The sequence below is a fragment of the Mus caroli genome, unplaced genomic scaffold, assembly GCF_978045245.1.
Source record: "Mus caroli unplaced genomic scaffold, Mus_caroli_1 scaffold_34, whole genome shotgun sequence".
In the NCBI taxonomy this organism is placed as follows: Eukaryota; Metazoa; Chordata; class Mammalia; order Rodentia; family Muridae; genus Mus; species Mus caroli.
Window position 1 is genome coordinate 2610798 of NW_028227289.1, and position 22226 is coordinate 2633023.

Here is a 22226-nt window from a genome sequence, read left to right on the forward strand (position 1 = left end):
TATTCTTTGAAACCTAGCTATGACTGACTTTTACTTTATAGTATTGTTTTTGTGACTTTTATTCAACACATGCTCTTTGTTTTCCTGCATCAAAATTTTTAGAAATTGCATATTTTATATGAAACACTGTATTTTTTAACATTACTTTCAAGGTAATTTTTCTCCATTTTTTTCAAGTAACTTTTTAAAATTGTTTCCTTTATTTGGAGAGGGTAATAGTATAATTTGTCATCTTTTTTTTTTTCTCTTTCCTATTCTTGGGTTTTTTTTTTTTTCGTTAGTTTATCACATACATAGATGTACATATATACTCCTAAATACATACAAATACAGCTTGCTCAGTGTGTATAATGTTACTTGTACGTATGTTTTTAAGATTGATTATTTTGAGTTGGATAATCTACTTACAAGTGCTATTCTTCCAGCACTTAAATGATTTTTTTCTTTGGACTCTCAACATGCCATTCTGTATTTTAAGCTTCATTTTTCAGATTGTAAAATACTACAATTCTCTGTTTCTGTCTCAATTTTTTTCCATTCTGATAAAAAAAAACTTGTGTATATTTACATTAAGAAAGACATTCTAAACCTCATGTTTGATGCAGTAAAAGGTAAAGTATGTAAGTTAAATTTGGTTCTGTTGTCTTTTTCAGAGTTTGGATGGAAAAAGAATTAAAGTAAAACAAGCCAGGAGACCATTATCACTTGAAAGTGGTAGTAAGAGGAGACCACCATCCTTTTCAAGAACCAGAGGTGCTTCAAGAATTCTGATTTGTGGAAGAGGAGGAAGAAGCAGAGCAAGAAGTCGTCCTTCATGTGAAGGGAATTTGGGTAACTTTCATAGTGGAAGCAGTGTGACTGAAGTAGAAACACTACGACTTTTATTTAACATTCTCATGCCTAGAGCAGTTACCTTTAATTAGAAAAATTAAAGGCACTGTATGGTTAGTGTAAATAACAGATGTCTTAATTTAAAATTGAATTTACACCAGAGTGTAAATTGCAAAAGTGTTCTTTTAAGACATTAAGTATTTGTCCTTATATAGTCAACAGAATTTCTGCAAAACTTGTTTTATGTGCATTGCTATTTTGCCTCTGTGTCTGTGTCTGTATGAAGGTTTCATATCCTAGAATTACATGTTTTAGCTGTCAGTGAATTGAACACAGGTCCTCGGGAGAACTTCAGTACCCCTACACTGAGCAGCCAGATTTATTTCTAATCTTGTTTTTTAGTTTTGTACTTTAGAGGCCAGTATTGAATGTGAGTTGTAATTCTAACTATTTGGGAAGTTAAAACTATACCAGTTAGAAAAGAAAATTGCCTTAAAGTGTCCAGAACTCAGAAGTACATTTCAAATAAAAAGAATTCATCAGACAATACTTATTGTTGTATATTTATCTGGAAACTGTTCATTTCTTCTTTTGATGGCAGTTTGTATATAAGCCTATTGAACACAAATATATCCTCCTAGAATTATCTAAACCTTGCAGCGTTCAAGACTGTTTCAGACTCTGGAAGAGTTTAAAAGAAACAGAAATTTTTAATGTTAACTTTTTTACATGTTAACTTTTGATGTATGATGAGAAGATGACGACACATTAGGATGCTTTATAGGCAATGGTCAAGAGTATTTTATTACTTTTGAAAATAAATTCATATTTTATTTTTATAAAATCTATAATTTTTTGTATTCACCAACATTAAATATCCAAGTAAGGGCTGTTAGATGAGATAGGTGATATTTCTGAAGTAGACTTACATTTTATAATGCTCTCCAAATGATCTAAATGGTTAAATCTAAGTTTTTATTCTCACCTGTATGAAAATACACACTTTATTCATAATTGGACACTAGATGTATATTGATTTTTTAAGCTAAAATGATTATAACATACTTAATTATGAATACTTAATATTCATAGAGAGTCCTAATTTGTAAATTATAATAATTGTTCAGCATGTCTATGTATTAGTACTATTATATAAAATTTCTTATGTTTTTGGTTGATATTTGGGCTTATATTTGCATGACAGTTTATTTCATAGAGGTATCTTGCAAAGTATTGAGACAAGAAATATATAAAAATCTGCTTTCTAATAATGAAGTGATTATTTTCTCTGAAATTTAGATATATTTAATTGGCAGATTTTTGTTCCCTTTCACGCCAGTTCTCTGTCATTTCTTTAAACACAGTGTAGTGTTCAAACTATGCTATAAATGTTAAAGCCATCTTTACATACTGTTTGAATTCTAGTTACAAAAGGAAATAGTAAATTTTACCAATTTAGAAAAAGTACTAATTGCTGAGAATACAGTATTGTTTAAGGAAGATTTACAAGTGATGATTAGAACTTACTCATTGAAGTATTGATTCCCTTTAGCTAAGATGTTTCTTTAAATACAGGTGGTGATAGATATACTCCTAATTTCAATGTGAGTTCTTCTGGGAGATACTTTGCAGTTAAAAGAAGTCCATCTTCAAAAAGGGATGGTCCTCCTTCTAAAAGATATGCAACTTCTGCTCTGACAAGAAGCAATACTGGACTGAGAGGACAAGGTAAAAACATGCCAAGCAGACATTTTTGTGGAAATGCAGTTTATAATGAATGAGAAAAGTCTAAACAATTGCCTATGAGTTTTTGACCATCACAGTCTTAGAAGACACACGCACATGCACAGGCATACGTATGTAGGAAAATTTTACATTTGTAGATCTATCCAAAGATTTTAGCCAGAATGATATTGAAATTTGACAGCCGAACAGTAGTGGTGCACGCCTTTCATCCCAGCACTTGGGAAGCAGAGGCTGACAAATTTCTGAGCTTGAGGCCAGCTTGGTCTACAGAGTGAGTTCCTGGATAGCCAAGGCTATACAGAAAAACACTTTCTTGGGAAAAAAAAGAAAGGAATGAAGGAAGGAAGGAGAGGAGAGGAGGAGGGAGGGAGAGAGAGAGAGAGACGGGAAAGAGAGAGAGAAAAGAAGGAAGGAAGAAGGAAAGAAAGAAAAAGAAATCTGAATATTAGTGTATTGAGGTTTTATAAAATCAACATAATTAAGCATGTTGTAAGAAAAATTTGAGTAAAGACCATTAAAATACAAAGATGTGAAATATGAATTACGAGAGAGATTCGTGCATAAAATAAGAGGCAGATTGATGCTTGATTACACTGACAACAGTATGTTTATATTGCATTTGTGAAGTAGTTTACCAATACAGCTTCATTAAAGAATGAAGTATGCCTTGTAAAAGGTATTTTGCAGAGAAAGTCCAGTGTTTTTATTACTACTTTGAACCATCTGCAACTTGAAATACTTGTATAGTAATTTTTAAACTTAACGTCCAGAACCACATCGAAGAGAGATTTCTAGAAATATGCCAAGAGGAGAGCAAGCGTCTTCCAGAAGAGATGAGTATCCATTACCAAGGGATTATGGCCAGTCTTCTAATGATAGGTAAAGACAAAATAGCAGAATGGTTAAATTTCCCATTGTTGAAGGAAAAAATGCTTTAATTACTGTACTTAGTATCATACAGGAACATTCTATGTAGTGTCAAAACCTTTTATATCCGTTCTCATTAAGACTGTTTTCCAAGGCTAGTGAGATGGCTTAACAAGTTGAGTAACTTTCATGAGACCTAAGAGGATGTCCAAATGCCACAACATCTTGGGAAAAAAACAAAAAAACAAAACAGGTTTTCTGGGTTCTATATACACAGTGAATAAATAGATAAATGCATACAACATTTTCTGCAAATTATCTTCTAGGATGAGAAAGGTGGTTCAGTTGTCCAAGTATATGTATATATATATATATATGTATATTAATTACATATTGTGTTCTCATGTATGTCATTTTAAAGCCACGATTTTGTGTTGTAGCGGTGCTAAGGACATTCATATACCGTTAATAGAGCTCTTATTTTCAGTTAGTTTAAGTGTATTGCAGTTGAGTTGCTGGGCAATATGGTAATGTAGTATATAGAACCCTTTTACATTCCTGTCAGTGATGATCAAAGTTTTAATTTTTATGAAGTTTCTTCCTCTCCAAATACTGTATCATCTGCGTTTGTTAAATTTTAGCAAGCCTAATAGCAGTATTTCATTAGCATATTTGATGGAGTAGCATTCATGTATCCAAGTTATGTTCCGGATCATTGTCTGAGCTTATTTGGAGAAGTGCCCATTGATATTTTGTCAGGTATCCTGGATTCACTGGCCAGTTCACTAATTGGCCAGTTCTAGGACAGTGAGAAACTCTCACATAAAAGTTTGGATGGTTATTTTTAATTTCTAATTTATTCAAGGAAATACACATCAACATCTAGGGGATACTTTGACTATGGCAATTACCGCTCTCGGGAAGATCATGCATCTAAAGTCTTCAGGTATTACAATTTCTTTATTCTCTATTCCCTCCCCTTCCTTCCCCTACCCTCCTCTCTGCCTGCTTGCCTGCCTGCCTTCCTTCCCTTTTCTTTTCCTTTCCCTTCCTTTCCTTTTCCTTTTTCCTTTCCTTTTCCTTTCAGTTTCCCTCTCCCTCTCCTTTCTTTCTCTTTCTTTCTCTTTCTTTTCTTTCTTTTCTTTCTTCCTTTCTTTCTTTCTTTCTTTCTTTCTTTCTTTCTTTCTTTCTTTCTTTCTTTCTTTCTTTCTTTCTTTCTCTCTTTCTCCCTCTCTCCGTCCGTCCCTCTAACCCTTTCTCCCTTTCCCTTTCTCTCTTTCCTTCTCCATTTCCCTTTTTCTGTTTTCCTTCTTTCCCTTTCCCTTTTGTCCTTTCTCTTTTTCACCTCCCCTCCCCTCCCCTCTACTTTCTTGTCCTCTCCCCTCTCTCTCTCTCTTCTTTCAACAGGATTTCTCTGGGTAGCCCTGACTGTCCTGGAAAGTCACTTTGCAGAACAGGCTAGCCTCAAACTCAAAAATCTGCCTGCCTCTGCCTCCCAAGTGCTGGGATTAAAGGTGTGTGCAGCCACCACCCTGCAAAACTGTTAGTTCTTTTTTTTTTTTTTTTTCTTACGCGTCAGCACGTATGCATTTACAGAGCTGGGAAAATGCCATTTGTTAATGTCAGACCTATGCAGCAATCTCACATCTCCAGTATTGTGGGTACACCTTGATTATAGGACCAAATTTTGTAGTTTTTATATGTGCTATATATATTTTATTTATTTTTAAATATTTTTTATTATATATTTTCCTCAATTACATTTCCAATGCTATCCCAAAATTCCCCCATAGCACCCCCCACTTCCCTACCCACCCAATCCCATTCTTTTGGCCCTGGCATTCCCCTATATTGGGGCATATAAAGTTTGCAAGTCCAATGGGCCTCTCTTTCCATTGATGACCGACTAGGCCATCTTTCGATATATATGCAGCTAGAGACAAGAGCTCCGGGGTACTGGTTAGTTCATCATGTTGTACCAACTATAGGGTTGCAGATCCCTTTAGCTCCTTGGGTTAGTTCTTATGTTAACTAAAACTTCCTTTTAAAACTTAGTGAGCATGCTGGCTATCGTGGAGGACGTGATAGAGATTTCTCTGAATATTTAAGTGGAAATTCATACAGAGATACATATGGAAGTTATGGTAAGAGTCCTATTTTACTTGGTAAATAAATGCCATCTTAATGAATTTTACACATACAGAGAAAAGTAACATGGGTTATACATTAATTAGGTGGTTGGAGTATTTGCTATTGCAGTGTTCTTAACTGATTAAATGTACAGCCTTAAAGCTGTTTTCTTACTTGGTCATTTATCTACTTCAGGAAGCTTCCATGAGGCACCATCTGCAAGAGGTGGAAACAACCGCTATGATGACTATAGTAACTCACAAGATGGATTTGGTGGAAGAGGAGAAACATACACAAGCAACCGAAGTAACATATATTCAAGTGACTATGAATGTAGTGGTAGACAAGAAGTGCTTCCACCTAGAGATAGGGAATACTTTGAGCGTGAGGGCAGACAAGTAAGAGGGCATTCACCTAGGGATAGGCTGTATAGTGCATCTCGTGAATCATACAGTAGTAATACCAAGATTTGGGGGATCCCATGGAGGTCGTGGAGAAAGCAGATATAAAGTGGAGGCAGGTACTAAAGTCTTAAGTTGTGTACCACACATTATTTCTAAGAAGAAAAAAAGATGTTATTCCTATGTTCTCTAAATGTTAAAAGAAATATGTTGATTTAGGAGATAAGGCAAATATTAAGTTTTACTGCATTACCCGAATACTGAAATACATTGGTTGGGGGGAAAGTGAAATAATGACTAACTTCCCATCCATGAATTCTTCTACAATGTAAAACAAGAAAACTTTAACTGTTCCAAAATGATTCTTTGTTAAGATAGCCTTGTTATTGTTAAAGTAGAATTTACCAGTAGAGATTATTTGCATAGTCAAAAAAAAATCTGTCAATAAAAATTAAAGCAAAGCCATTGTCTCATTTCGTTGTTGAGTACCAAAGTATTCCCTCCTTATTTTTGATGGCTTTTCCTTCAGCAGTGAATAAGCCCATCTATGTCTCCCTTTTCCAGTTTTCAATCCTGGGTTAGGCCCTTTAGTTGAGCTTTGTGGGCTGAAGTTCCTGGCAGCAAAGCAGTTGTCCAAATAACAGAGTCCAAGCCCATTACCGCTGCCCCTGCAGACCTGATTCCATTCTGGATGACGCTGCTCCTATCCATTAAGTATATTCATCCCTCATCTGACCAGAGTATGTCAATCAAGTCTTCCCTGACATTCTGGATGTATCCCAGAACTATAGAGCAATCATGCTGCACATCTGAGGGTGGATCAGATAGCAGGGTGGCTGGCTTTAGGGCAGAGAGTGGGTTATATCTTATGCGAGGGGAATTCAAAAGTAGAGCTTGAAAGTGCACCAGTCTGGCACACTGGCTTGGGTGGATTCCAGAGGGCCCCCTCAATAGCATTGGGGGTGGTGATAAGTTCCTGCCATGTGGTTATTTTGTCAGCATCCTTGTCTTGCCGGCCATCCTTGGGCCACCAGGTCCAGCTTCTTAGATAAGTAAGCCAGAGATCTTTTCTATGGTCCCAAAGTTTGGGTGAGCCACCCCCTTTTCTATCCCCTTTCTCTCATCCATATACAGGTGGGAAGGTCAGGCATCTCCAATAAGGCTCTTCTTAGAGTCTTAAAAGCCATGTCCATCTCAAGGGTCCATTCTATTTTGTCTTCTTGGCCCTGGGAGTCCTCATATAACAGTTTGGCTAACTCAGTGAACCCTGGCACCCGAAGTCTTCAAACCCATCATATCCCAGAAATTTCTGTACTTGCCTATGGGATATGTAACTGGGATGTTAAGTTTGGTGTGTTCCTGGTGTATGACAGCATGTGTTGGTCAGTCCCCTTTGAATATGTAGGTGACCTCATGTTGACAAAGCTGGGCCTTCTTAGCCAAGTTGACTCTGTTCCTGTAGGAGGTCTCATGTGGCCTCCTGACATGTCTCCAAGTCGGGGGCTCTCAATACATACTGGAGCACATCTATTTGGGGGTGTGCCCACAGGTACTCAGCCGAGTCCTCATACAGTGCCTCTTCAAAGGCAGTAGGTGGAGAGACCAAAATATTTTAAATTCAGACTCCATTTTAGAGAACCTGACCTAAGTTTGAAGTCAGGTAAACTAACATGCCCATACCTAGCATTAGTTTCCAAGTTAGTTTCCCCCAACAAAACCCAAGCCTAGCTCCGGTCTCTAGGCTCACCCCAACAAGACCAGCATTTCCAGGTTACACCCTGAACAAGACCAGCTGCTCCAGGTTATTACCCCAACAGATCTGTACCCCCAGATTACAAGCCCACACCCTGCCTAATGACCACCAATATAGAGGGAAATCGAAATTAATTTTACAGTTTGATTCCCAGCACCAGCCAATTATGCTAAAGGCCATAGTAGCTTTCCAATTAGATGTTTGCAGTTATTCCTGCCACCTGCCCCCGAATACCCCAAAGTACCTCCCCCTCCCCACTCCCAGCCACCTGCTGCTTGCTATAAAGCCTTGGATAGATGTTCAGGGCTCCTCTCCCCACCAAAAACTGTCCTGGCCTGTCTGAGGTGAGCTGAGAGACTGAGCTATCTTAACTAAAATAAAGACCTTGCTGTGAGATTGCATCAGATCAGCTCCTGTCTGGTTTACCATTTTCCTGGCATTATAGGATGAGTTCTTGAATCCTTGAGGCAGGAGTGGCCCAGTCAGTTGCTCCTTGAAGCCTCTCTCCAAGTCTTGCCATTCAAAGGCAAACAGAAGCTGGCTTTTGGGTGCCAGAGACAGGCCACAAAGCCTTTCACTGGCTGAAGCTTCCAAAGGATGCTGCAGGTAGTTTGGTTAACAAAAGCCATGTTCACAGCAGAATGATGCTCTCTGGCTTCAGGGTCAAAAGCAGTATAGGCTCTGTAGGTTTCAAAAAGTCTTTCTATGTCTTCCCTGGGACTCTCACTCTTCCCCTGCATCACCTGGCTCACCTTAGGTAAGATTGTGAGCCATCTGGTGGCCTCTCAGAGCCCCACCCCGCCCCCATCATTATCTGGTGGTAGACCCAGCACCTCTCCTTACCTTTAACAGTTGTGTTAAAATCCCTGTCCAAGGAAAGGCTGCCTCTATATCAACCTGAACTTGAGTGGGCGGGCCATTTGCTACTGGAACCAGTTCCCTGATGGGTCTCACAACTATCTCTCTCCTCTGTCACAAAGAGGACCTGGAGCAATTGCTGTCAGTCATGCCAGGTGAGTCAGCATGATTACATCTAGACGACCTGTGAGAGCTAATGGTCTTTCTGAAATTGGGGAGGGGGTATGGAGGAGGAAGATTATGCAGCTTCCAGTTATTAATATCATCACTGGTAAATGGCACATATGCCATGAAGTGTCCCCCCTGAGCATTTGGTGTCCTGTAGCCCAGAGAGGTAAGGCTCTAGTATACTTGGCCCTCTGGGTAAACTCCGAGGGGAGTCAGGGGCTGCCCCTTCTTCTGCCTGTGCTGGCTGGACAGGGGTAGGAACATAAAGAGCAGGACAGAGATTCTCCTAGGGAGTAGAAAGGGGGAGCAAGGCCCATAACAAAAGTGTCTCATCCAAACAGGGGGCTTCTCAACCAGGTATCGCCACAAGGTGATGCATGGCACTTGGTCCCCAAGTCTCAGAAAGTAAACCTTCACCCTGTAAATGATAGCAGTAGAGGGAGGAAGTCTCCTCAGATCAAAGGTGGGCCATTTATTCCTACAATGGTGGTTAGTTTGCAGGACAAACAACCAGACCCAAGTCTTTTGCAACTCACTGAAAGTCCTTAGAATGGTTAGGGACAAGCCCAGTGGGATGCACTGTACCTGTCCCATTCTAGGAATCAAAGAAAAAAATTGTACAAGAGGACAAAAAGCACAAACATAACACAACATGGACAGAAACAGGAGGGTATTCCTGGGAAACCAAAACCAAAAGGCTGTCTAAGATGATCTTTCTCCCTGTGCATGAGAGGCCTATAGACACACAGCTAGTTCAGAATTCAGATGAGAACTAGAAAGTTCTCCTGCTTCTAGTAGGGGTTCGAGAATAGGGGTTTGGGAATGTCCTCAATTGCCTCAGGCCAGTTGACCAAATATGCATCCACTTTGTCCCTCTAGGCCTCAAACAGAAAGATTAAACCCGAAGCACAAACACAGAGATGGACAAGACAAAAGACAACTGGGTGCCCAGAATTACTGATCAGAAAAACACTTCACTCTTTGGGTTTGTATGGGGGGGGGGGAGTTGACAGGGATTGGGGGCTCTCTAGAACATCCTGGGTGAGACCTTCTAAATACAGAGATTCGTGATTTGTTGAAGAATGGTATCCAGGACTCAAATAGAATGGAAATACAAATACCCTTTTATTCTGCAGAAGTCCAGCATGCTTGGGGTTCCCTCATTTCAAGATGGAGAACCCAAAGTGAGTTCAGGGGCCCGATTTAAAGCACATGAGAGGAATTCCAGGTAGATAACCTCTACCTGAATCTGTTGAGGCCACAAGCTTGCTTAAAATTCTTAAAAGGCTTATATGAAATGGGTATATACTTTTTAACTTTTTGATCTAGATTCTTAGGATCAGGTAGTTGTTTTACTCACTGGTAAAAGAGAAAATCCTTTCATATGTTTTACCATGTCTCAGGCTTGATGCAAAATCTCTGGGCTGGAAGAATTGTACCCTGAAATTAAAGGAGTTAATTCTCTCTTGGAGATTGTAAAACCTCCTCCTCAACGTCAGAAAGAAGCAAAGCAATGAAAAAAGTGTCCATGCTATGAGGAACTGGACATGATTCACAAGTTTTAGGAGCAGAGAAATTGGAGCTGGAGGTAAGGGAGTGATATCATGAAGGGAAGGAAAAAAACCAAAAAACGAAAAACCCTCCACCTTGTCACAGAGAGGCACTAAATACTGTATCTTTAGGTCTTAATTTGGAATTTATTGCCAGTGTTAGTCTTGCTTTTTCCTGATCTTATTTATATTTTTATTTGTTTTTACTTTTTTATTTTGGGGTGGTGGTGGTTTGAGACAGGGTCTCTCCGTATAGCCCTGGATGTCTTGGAACTCACTCTGAACACCAGGTTGGCCTCAAACTCAGAAATCCTCCTGCCTCTGCCTCCTGAGTGCTGGGATTAAAGGCATGTGCCACTACTGCTTGGCTCATTTTTATTTTTAACTCTGTCATTTCTATTATTGTTTTATTTCTTTGCAAAACTGAAAAGCATCACTAGGCATTTCCTCTAGCCACTTTGCATCAAATATTCTCTGAATTTTTGTTGTTGTTGTTGTTGTTGTTTGTTGTTTGTTTTTCCAACAAGGAGCAACTTCTTTTCAGGGAAAGGAGACTGAAGTTCTCTAATAAATTCCAGGAATTTTATCAACTGATGACATTCCTCTTACCTCCTTCCTCCAGCAACAAAGTTTATAGAACTTCTCTGCCTTAGGTTTTCCATTGCTGTAAACAGACACCAGGACCAAGGTAACACTTATAAAGTAAAGCATTTAGTTGCCACTGGCTTACAGGTTCAGAGGTTCAGAGCATCATCAAGGTAGGAAGCATGTCAGTGTTTTAGATGCTTGAGAAGGAACACAGTGTTCTACATCTTGATCCAAAGGAAGCTAGAGGACTATTGTCTTCCAGACAACTAGGAGGAGGGTCTCAAAGCCCACCCATACAGTGACACATTTCCTTCAGCAAGGCTACACCTACTCCAACTAGGCTATAATAGCACCTCCTATTAGCACCATTCCCTGGGACATCATCACATTCTACAAACAAATGTCACTTCTTCAACACTGCCTGTTTTAACCTGAAAAAACCTTTAACATATACCTCTCAAGGCAGCTAGGCCAGACCAACTCCATAGTTCTCTACAGTTACCCAGGTAACAGGACCCCCCCTCCCATATGACTGTTGCGCCTCATAGCAGGACATCTTAGAATTCAGTAAACTCAAGAATCTGTTGGCAACCCACATGGATGGTGTGGATAGATATAGAAAGGCAACTTGTGGAATATGTCACAGATTCAGCAATCTGGGAGCTTCCTATACTTTCTTGAAGGATGCTGTTTGTACTGCCAGATCATCTGAGGCAAGCTTGTTAGGTACTAAAGATATAGTAAGTCTGGAAACAAGTGATGTATATTTCTTAAATTAAATCTGATCCTTTCCAAAGCAAATGAGTTTTAGAAACACATTTGATCTTGTAATAGTTCTATCTTTAGATCTTGGATCCAACTTGCTGTATCTTTATGTCTGTAGTAGCTTTAACTAGTCTACTTGTGTGGTCCTAAAAGACATCTCACAGTTTCTACGAGGATCACAAGAGATAGCACACAGTCTGTAAAGTGCTTTTCTTGGAGTTTTGCTGAGGCCCATGCAGGAGGAACAGTGAACACCTTTAGAGCTTGGGGAATACAGCCTACTGGTTAGCTCAGTCATGTTGGGCATGTCACTGGGATGCATGACCTCAAGGACTAAATGTTCTGAGGACTTCATTCATTCTATGGTGGAGTTTTGCTCTGCCTGTTGCCTTCACACCCCTCTTAATCTAAGAATTGTATGAAAACCCTAAGGGGGTTTCCAGCCCCTCACTGGAGTGGAGTGTCACTGGCACTCATAACAATCCTGTTTGATATCTTTCAAGCATTGCTGCTGAAACAGATTAATCATTCAATCACTTCCTAGGAGAGAATTTACAGATGTAGATTGTCACCAATGATCATCATCACCCTTACAAAAATTAGGAAAAATAAAATTGTTAGTGAAGCTAGGTTGAGATGTTTTACAACTGATTCTGATGTAGAAAGGCACACTCTTAACAGTTAAACCAATGACTTTTTGAGGTCAGGGAACAAGAAAAATGGCAGCACTGCCTGATGTGACTCTCACTGAGGCTGGACTGGTGAGGGGTGATTTCTTAAACCTATTTCTGCCCTCAGCTTCCTGATATGATTTAATAAAAGTTGCTGGTGAGTAGATGTGTATTCTGAGAATTTACTGTAAATAGGGCTGCTTTTATATGAATTTGTGATTCTTTTCAGATTCTTATATGGTTACTTTTTAAGATAAATCAACTGATCCTATGTAAACATACATTGCTGCTTTTGAGTAAGAAAGAGTGGCTAACAATTACTCTGATATCTAAACCACAAAAAGACCCAAGAAAGATAGAGAACTTCAGACCAATTTCCCTTATGAATATCGATGCAAAAATCCTCAATAAAGTTCTTGCTAACCGAATCCAAGAATCCAAGAACACATCAAAACAATCATCCATTCTGACCGAGTAGGTTTCATCCCAGGGATGCAGGGATGGTTCAATATACGGAAATCCATCAACGTAATCCAGTATATAAACAAACTCAAAGACAAAAACCACATGATCATCTCCTTAGATGCTGAGAAAGTATTTGACAAAATCCAACACCAAAGGCCCATACCTAAACATAATAAAAGCAATCTACAGCAAACCAGGAGCCAACATCAAAGTAAATGGTGAGAAGCTGGAAGCAATCCCACTAAAATCAGGGACTAGACAAGGCTGTCCACTCTCTCCATACCTATTCAACATTGTACTTGAAGTCCTAGCCAGAGCAATTCGACAACAAAAGGAGATCAAGGGGATACAAATTGGAAAGGAAGAAGTCAAAATATCACTTTTTGCAGATGATATGATAGTGTATATAAGTGACCCTAAATATTCCACCAGAGAACTCCTAAGCCTGATAAACAGCTCCAATGAAGTAAAAAAAAAAAAAAAAAAAATGGGGCTCAGAGCTGAACAAAGAATTCTCACCTGATGGCAGAGAAGCACCAGAAAAAATATTCAACATCCTTAATCATCAGGGAAATGCAAATCAAAACATCCCTGAGATTCCACCTCACACCAGTCAGAATGGCTAAGATGAAAAATTCAGGTGACAGCAGATGCTGGCAAGGATATTGAGAAAGAGGAACACTCCTCCATTGTTGGTGGGATTGCAAGCTTGTACAACCACTCTGGAAATCAGTTTGGCGGTTCCTCAGAAAACTGGACATAGTACTACCTGAGGATCCCGCCATACCTCTCCTGGGCATATAATCCAGAAGATGTCCCAACCTGTAAGAAGGACACATGCTCCACTATGTTCATAGCAGCTTTATTTATAATAGCCAGAAGCTGGAAAGAACCCAGATGCCCCTCAACAGAGGAATGGATACAGAAAATGTGGTACATTTACACAATGGAGTACTACACAGCTATTAAAAGGAATGAATTTATGAAATTCCTAAGCAAATGAATGGACCTGGAGGACATCATCCTGAGTGAGGTAACACAATCACAAAGGAACTCACACAATATATACTCACTGATAAGTGGATATTAGCCCAGAAACTTAGGATACCCAAGATATAAGATAGAATTTGCTAAACGCATGAAACTCAAGAAGAAGGAAGACCAAAGTGTGCACAATTTGCCCCTTCTTAGAATTGGGAACAAAACACCCATGGAAGGAGCTACAGAGACAAGAGTTTGGAGCTGAGAAGAAAGGATGGACTATCTAGAGACTGCCATACCCAGAGATCCATCCCATAATTAGCCTCCAAATGCTGACACCATTGCATACACTAGCAAGATTTTGCTGAAAGGACCCTGATATAGCTATCTCATGTAAGACTATGCTGGGGCCTAGCAAACACAGAAGTGGATGCTCACAGTCAGCTATTGGATGGATCACAGGGCCCCCCGATGGAGGAGCTGGAGGAAGTACCCAGGGAGCTAGGGGGATCTGCAACCCTATAGGTGGAACAACAATATGAACTAACCAGTAAACCCCACCCCCCCACGCCCCCAGAGCTCTGTCTCTAGCTGCAAATATATCAGAAGATGGCCTGGTCGGCCATCAGTGGAGAGAGAGGCCCATTGGTCACACAAACTTTGTATGCCTCAGTACAGGGGAACGCCAGGGCTAAGAGGTGGGAGTCAGGGGTGGGGTGGGGGAATGGGTGTGGGAGTGTGTGTCGGACTTTTGGGATAGCATTGGAAATGTAAATGAAATAAATACCCAATAATTAAAGAAACAACTTAAAAAAATAGTCAAATTTCAGCTTACAAAGACACAGTGTCCCTATATCCCCCAGAAAAGTGTGTTTTTCACTGTCTTCACATAGTATATACTGTAGCAGCAGCTTACATTTGGACAGCCTATGAAATCAGCCCTAAGAGTGAGGAGGAGACAGGGATGGTGGCTACTGGTTTTATTTTTCATAATGTGTTTGTGGATTTCCCTGGGAAGGCTGAATCAGTTCCCTTGGCCTGGTCTTCTCTGTTCCATGTGCAGGAGAGAATGTTTGAGACAGGAGTACACCTGGTACAGGATTCTTTGTGTGTTGTGTTGTGTTGCCTGTGTCTGTGCACTCTGCTCTGAATGTCCTTGAGCCAGACCTGCCAGTGGCCAGCTGAACTGCTCAGGGAAACAAGACCCTCAGAATAGGGCCCTTTACTTGAAGGTTCAAGGTTTTAGTGTGGGTGCTGATGGGTTCTGTCAATTCCCCTGTCCGTCATAATGTTTTGACACTGGCAATACAGTAAATAAGTTGGTCTTGGTAAATGTAAAGGACCCGTTCTCCCATCCGTGACATAGAAACATACTATTGTAAAGTAGTTGAGAATGCTAGAGGACCAAAAGTTCCCAAGAACCTGGGTCTAATAAGCCAGATGCTTGGATCTGGGTACTAGCAAGGTGTGGCTGGAGAAAAGATACAGACCTGGGACTGGAATGCCATTCGCTGACTCTACTCCCTTAGCATTTGGTAGACATGAGCTGTTACCCAGATGAGGGAAGTAAGGGTGGAGCAGGCCTGCAGCTTAAGGTACACAATTGGCAGGATACCAATTGTGGAAATGGTGTCTTTGTCTTAGCCTGGTGAGAGGTGGAAAGAGCCTATTCCCTCCTATCCCTGAGAAAGACACACAGTATTGGAAAGTATTAGAGAACTGGGGAGGACTAAAACTCCCAAGGAGCTGATTCTCTTAAGCCATGGCATATTCTTTTGGGGTGGTCCTGTGAGCAGAATTATAGAAAGCAGAGGCTGTCCATGGAACAAGCAGCAAGCAAGAAGCAGCCATGGCCAAGCTCTGGGAGATTCGTATCACCTTAGGTATCTGCAAGCAGTAGGGGAGTCCTGAGGTACCCTCTAGTGGGAGAAGGGAAACCACAGGTTTTTGGCCCTGGAGGACTGGCAAGGTGTGGCCAGAGGAAAACACAGAAACTAGGACCGACAATACATTCAGTGATAGCCCTTGGTAGGCAGGAGTTGTTACTCGGGTGAGGGAAGTGTCCCTAGCCTATCAGCATTCATAAATGTACTGTCCTAGTAACCAGAAACCCAATTTACTTGGTACTTCCAAGGCCACAATCCTCAGATCCGCATACATTTCCTGCCAGGAAAGAAACAACCTTCACACTGTCTACAATCCAGAGAGGAAACAGACCTCGAAACAAAACAGCTGCCCAACAAAGACAACCTAGAAATCAGCAGCAAGACCTGTAATCACCCTAAACCCACATTCTTCAATCCCAGGGTCAGAACACAATAATAGCAGGGACCACAGCCAGGTATCCTGTCACAGTATGCCCTAAATATTTCATGAGAGATGAAGCATATGAAAAAGCTACCCTAATTAATATGCAACATTCAGATGCTGGAATTAGAAGGCTGGCATTTATGTGGGTGCTGGGGATCTGAACCTGTCTTCACTTGGTGTAGCAAGCATTCTGCAAACTCAACATCTCCCTAGCATTGTCCCAATTATTGTGCTTTCCTCTTCACAACATGCTGAAAATGGGAAAATTAGTTTCATTTTGAGTCTACTGTACAAGATGACTGTAAGAGTTCATCAGTCAAATTAGTCACAATGAAATGGTTGAAGAGACAAAGAAATCAAGTCAGTTTCTAAAATTATCAAGAACCACAAGAGGATTCAACAAAATAGAACAATGTAGTAAACAAGTCAGAAAAAAAAAAGAAAGAAAAGAAATCTAGATGGAAGATGAAACAGTTAAGAAAATCTTCCAAGAAACATTAAGCCCCTGGGGAGGAAAATGGAAACCTCCCAACAGGAAAAGTCAAGAAATCAAACACATAGGGAAAAGCATCATCACTAAACTAAATCATCCAGAAAGAAAAGAACTGTCAAAGCCTGAAGATGGGCTGAGGACACTCAGACAGAAAAAATAAACAAGCATTCCTACCACTTTGGGACATGATCACGATCTGAACGGCATCTGAGAATCCATGTAAGAAAATTCCCAACAGAGGAATCTGAATGGCCAAGAAGCTCAACATCCTTAGCCATCAGGGAAATGCAAATCAAACCCACCCTGAGAGTCTACCTCACACCACTCAGAATGGCGAAGATCAAAAACTCAGGTGACAGAAGAAGCTGGCTAGGATGTGGAGAAAGAGGAACACTCCTCCATTGCTGGTGGGATTGCATGCTGGTACAACCACTCTGTAAAATCAATCTGACAGATCCTCAGAAAATTGGAAATAGATATACCTCAAGACCCAGCTATACCACCCCTGGCATATACCCAAAAGATGCTCCACTATGTTCATAGCAGCCTTATTTGTAATAACGAGAAGCTGGAAACAACCCAGTTGTACCTCAGCCAAAGAACTGATGCAGAAAATGTGGTTCATTTGCACCACATGGAATACTACTCGGCTATTAAAAACGAGGGTATTATGAATGTTGCAGGAAAATGCGTGGAATTAGAAAATCTCATCCTGATTGAGGTAACCCAGAACCAAAAGACATGCATGGTATCTACTTACTGGTAAGTGGGTATTGGCCACAAATTCAGAATTCCCATGATACACCTCACAGACTGGAGGAAGCTTAATTAACAAGAATGAGGCCCATTTGTGGATATTTCAAACACACTTGGACAAGGGATCAAAATAATCACCAGAGGCAGAGGAAGGGAGGGAACTGGGTGGGAGAGGGTAGAGGCAGGAAAAGTGGGGGCTCAGGGTGTGGGGTTGGGGGGAGGTGAAAGCAAACTGAGGCATGACAGGAGACAAAAGAGAAGCCCAGTGGGCCAGGAGAGTAAATGGAAATATGGAGCAGTGTGCGGTGGGGGCAGGAGGAACCTCTAGAATGTCCCAGAGAGGTGAGTGAGAGGCTCCAGGACTCAATGGTTATGGCAATACTCAAAATGCCTCACAGTAGGAAGACGGAACTGAAGAGACCACATCCAGCTAATAGAATGTCCCCCAGTTGAGGCACAGGGCCACCTATAGATGTTCAAAATTTTTGACCCAGAATTGAACCTGTCTAAAGGAAATGCAGGGACAAAGGTGGAGGAAAGACTGAAGGATAGGACATTCAGTGACTGGGCCCAATTTGGGATCCATCCCATGAGCAGGTATGACACCCTGACACTATTACTGATGCTGTGCTCTGTTTGCAGACAGGAGCCTAGTAGAGGTGGTGTCTTCTTCAGAGGCTCTCAGCTGCTAACTGAACCAGATGCAGATACTTACAGTGTGGAAGAGAGTTCAGGGAAGGAGTAAATGGAATTGAAGCAGATTGCAATCCCATGGGAAGACCAATGGTATCAACTAACCTGGAGCCCTCAGAGCTCCCAGAGACTTAGCCACCAACCAAAGAGCATACACAGGCTGGTCCATGGCTCCTAACAGATGTTGTAGTAGAGGACTGCCTTTCCTGGAATCAGTGGGAACAGGTATATATAATCCTATAGAAACTTGATGCCCCAGGGAAGGGGGAGGCTGCTGGTGGTGAGGCTCTGGTGGGTAGGTTCCAGAGCACCTTCTCAGTAGCAAAGGGGAGGGGCATGAGGTTAAGAACTCTGGAGGTGGGACCAGAAGGGAGACAACATTTGGAATGTAAATGAATCAAACAATTTCATAAAGAAGATGAAACCATGTATGGGAGAATGAGGGGGAAGTCTGGAAGTTGTAGAAACAAAGAGTGAGTGGTATTGGGTCGTTCATGTACATACAGCATACATATAAGAAGTAAACATGAACTTTTAAAAAAAAATCCACATATAGAACAAGGAGCTAAAAGCAAAGGAGACCAAAAATAAATGAATAAACATATTCATTTCAATTGAATTTTCTTTTTTTATTGGATATTTTCGGCATTTACATTTCAAATGCTATCCCAAAAGTCCCCTGTTGTTCCCCCCACCCCGTAATGCTCCCCTACCCACTCAACTCCCACTTCTTGGCCCTGGCTTTCCCCTGTACTGGGGCATACAAAGTCTGGCACACCAAGGGTCCTCTCTTCCCAATGATGGCCAACTATGCAGCTAGAGACACAAGTTCTGGGGGTACTGATTAGTTCATATTGTTGTTCAGTTGAATACTTCAATGGAATCACAGCCGCCAGTTCCCTGAATTCAGGGCAATGTGTGCACATGCAAATACAGGAGACATTTATAAGTCAAAATACATATGACCCAAAAAGGTCTTTTCTGGTCACACTATATCTAAAACAGCGGTTGATACTGGAAACCCAAAGACCTACTCAAGGCTAATGAAGTCATGGATCTTGGAGATTAAGCTACAAACATCAGTTTACTAGAACAGCATAATCCCTGACTACACTCCCAGTATTTTGTACCTACACCCATAGATGTGTTTAGTGCTCACCCTCCATCAAAGCAACTTCTCTGCAAATGGATAGAGACCTTTGCAAAAAACCTTTATCCAATCAAAATGCAGAGAGCTGTGGGCCCCTGTGCCATCAGGTACATTTTGAAATACAATTTCTGTATCTAAGCTCAAAAAATCACCACAGAACGAGGGGAAAGGAATAGTTTAAGAGCCAGAGAGGATCAGGGAGTCTCACATGCTGTGAGACTGTGTCTCATGCAATGTTACAAACTCACCATGTTGAGCACCTAAACATGAGCTGAACAAGGAGAAAAGAACTACAGGCAACTGAGGAATGCTGAGAATGGGAGAATAGGCCTCCCCAGGGAGAAGCACACCAATTGTTTATCCAATCCTTAATATGCAGTCCTGAGGACATACACACAAGTTACACTGGATAAAGGGAGCTGTTAGTATTCATGTATTCATAAATAGCTATGTATATATGCGAGTGTGTACATAAAAGGGACTATTGAAAGAACGGCCATGAATTTCAAAGAGCAAGGAGGAGTGTATCAGAGGGGTTAGAGGGAAAAAGGCAAAGGGTTACAGAAATACTATGATATTATTATCTCACAGAAGCAGTAACTGTTTTAAAAGCTATGAGAGGAGGGGGAGTTTTAGGGAAGGGAAAACATGATCAAAATGTGTCATATGGGAAGATTTTAAGAGCCAAAGATTTTAAGATAAAAGAAAACCTTAAAACAACAGAGACTACTGGATGAAAAGAGTATTGAAAGCTGCCAGAGAAAGTAACAATTTTGCACAACCATTTTCTTCAGAATTACTTTAGATCTCTAAGACCATGCTCTTAATAGCCTGCCACACATTCCACCAGTTTTACATCCACCACAAGACAAAGTAACAGCCAGCCACATAACTGCACTGAGCAGAGCTGTCTTTTTAAATCAATGTAACTCTATGTAACACCTTCCAAGGCAAGTAGGAACATCAACCATTCATGAACAGGAGGGCAGAACTGCACAAAATAAAGGAATGAGGAAGCAAGGTACCTGAAATCACAACGTCTCAGGAGTGAACTCCTTTTGCAAAAGTGTCCAACTAGGAAACTTTAGACACTTCAACTCAATAACCCCAAAGTCATTAGGAGAATAAGAAACATACAGTTCTGAGTCAAGCAGAAAAACAAGGCACATGTAAAGGTGGGAAGCCAGTTGACAACAGACAGCACAGCTGGCCTAATGACCTTACATTTAAAGAGCTGTCCAAAGTAAAGGAGGCCGATTACATGAAAGCCTAGGCTAAATCAACATATTTAGTAATAATAATAATAATAATAATGATAATACACTAAAGTGGTGTTAAGTAGCAACCAATTTTAGGGCCCCTTTTTCTAGTAACAACCTTTTATCCCCTTATCTCAGATGAGCAAGTGGCAGAAAAAAAAAGACAAATCAGGAGACAAGATAAAGTAAGACACAGGATCCTAACCCAGACCAGCCAGGACTGGAGCCTCTGCTTCAGCTGAACATCACTAGGACTGACATGTGGCAAGAGAAAAGAAAGGGTATTAACATTAGGTAAGGGCTGACCTCCTCATGATGGCCTTACTGCCACAGGGATCACACCATTTCTCCCTAAGCAGAAATGGCAAGAGCAATGAGAACAGCTGAAGTTTAATCTTCACTATTGTATCTGAATACAGGATAATGTCCATGCTGCTTCTGTGCAGCTGGACTCTTGTCACCTTTTAAGAATTGCAGTTTAGGATAAGGAGTCCACTTCTTCCTAGGGACAGCAGCACACCCACCCTTCAGAGGAGAGGAAGACACTCTACTACTTACAGGCTGAAAATTTATTATTATGAATTTCAGTTCTTAACAATGTAAAAACAGCACTAAGAAAAGTTCTTAGGAACAAGGAGGTTTAAATTGACATTTCATCATAACTAGAAAGGTTCTGATATAGACTGAGAGATCTGAAAGAACTGAGTCAGTAAGAGATCAGCGGATGATGTATCGTACATAAGGAACCTCTATGTCGTCTCCACTGTCACTGTTGCAGCACAGCTCAAACACAAGGGACTTCACATGATGTCCCAGTTTTTGCTTTGACACACAGCTCACGATCTCTGTCATCCTGAAATCAAAGAGCAAGAGACTTAAGAAGGAAGCAACCAAACATTGAAGGAAATGTGGCAGCAGATTGTAGAAAAAGAATGGGGAACCACACTGGGTTGTTGAGAATCCCATCCAAGGCTTACACTCCCATCAGCCCAGAGGCTAACTCACGGCTGATCCAACCGTTCCTTGAGCTTGCTGGCTGGCATAAAGACAGAATAGAGCATGGACACACCCTGGGACACCATGATGACTTCCAGCTTGTGCTCTGTCTGCAGAGGTTAGAAGAGATAGGAGTGGTGACTGTGAGATGGATAGTGCTGCTAAACCAAGTGGGCAGACCCCAAAAAGGGGGAGTTCACACAGGAAGGAGCCCTACCTTAAAGTAGTCTAGAAACTGCTGCAGGGTCATCTCCTCACCGCTAGGTTGCAGTCCCTGCACATCAAAGCGATCCCACAATGTCCACTCTTGATCATAGTACTAGGGGACAAAGGTAAGTGCTAAGAGGGGACTACCCCAAATGTTCTTAACATATTACAAGTGCATTAACCACAGCTCAATAATCAAAAACACACTTGTGGCATTACCTAACCATGATTAGGCAGCTTGAGTCTTTGTAAAGAAAAGGATACGTACGCACTGCTAAGTCCCTGGTTTCCCTTTCCCTCATTTAACATCCCTCTTAGCTCTCCATGAACTGTTTATGTCAGTACCCTTCCTGCTTTTTTTTTTCTTTCCTGCTTCGTTGACACAGAATCTCACATTCTAGCAATACCTGAGCCAGTACTACAATTATGTTGTCCATGCGTTTGATGAATGAACACAGGTATTCAAAATATATCTTAGTGATGTAACACCTTATCTGCTGAGAAGCAAACTGCTCCCCACCCCCCACACCCATGCACAAAGGCACACACGGGCACACAGACACTCACAGAGCACACACAAACACACTG

The 22226-nt window shown here is 41.0% G+C and overlaps 1 protein-coding gene and 1 pseudogene across 1 annotated transcript in view; one reads left to right on the plus strand and one right to left on the minus strand.

The window, feature by feature from the left end:
* LOC146999856 (RNA-binding motif protein, Y chromosome, family 9) overlaps window positions 1–6131 on the plus strand; it is a 10789-nt gene extending 4658 nt beyond the window's left edge. Inside the window, exons 4-9 of the mRNA XM_085834397.1 lie at window positions 654–831; window positions 2407–2559; window positions 3348–3456; window positions 4310–4390; window positions 5500–5588; window positions 5770–6131. Of these exons, the coding sequence (XP_085690523.1) occupies window positions 654–831; window positions 2407–2559; window positions 3348–3456; window positions 4310–4390; window positions 5500–5588; window positions 5770–6083 (924 nt within the window). The 3' untranslated portion in view covers window positions 6084–6131. The remainder of the gene's footprint in view (window positions 1–653; window positions 832–2406; window positions 2560–3347; window positions 3457–4309; window positions 4391–5499; window positions 5589–5769) is intronic.
* Window positions 6132–21005: 14874 nt separating this feature from the next.
* Window positions 21006–22226, minus strand: part of LOC146999857 (ubiquitin-like modifier-activating enzyme 1 Y) — a 31699-nt pseudogene continuing 30478 nt past the window's right edge.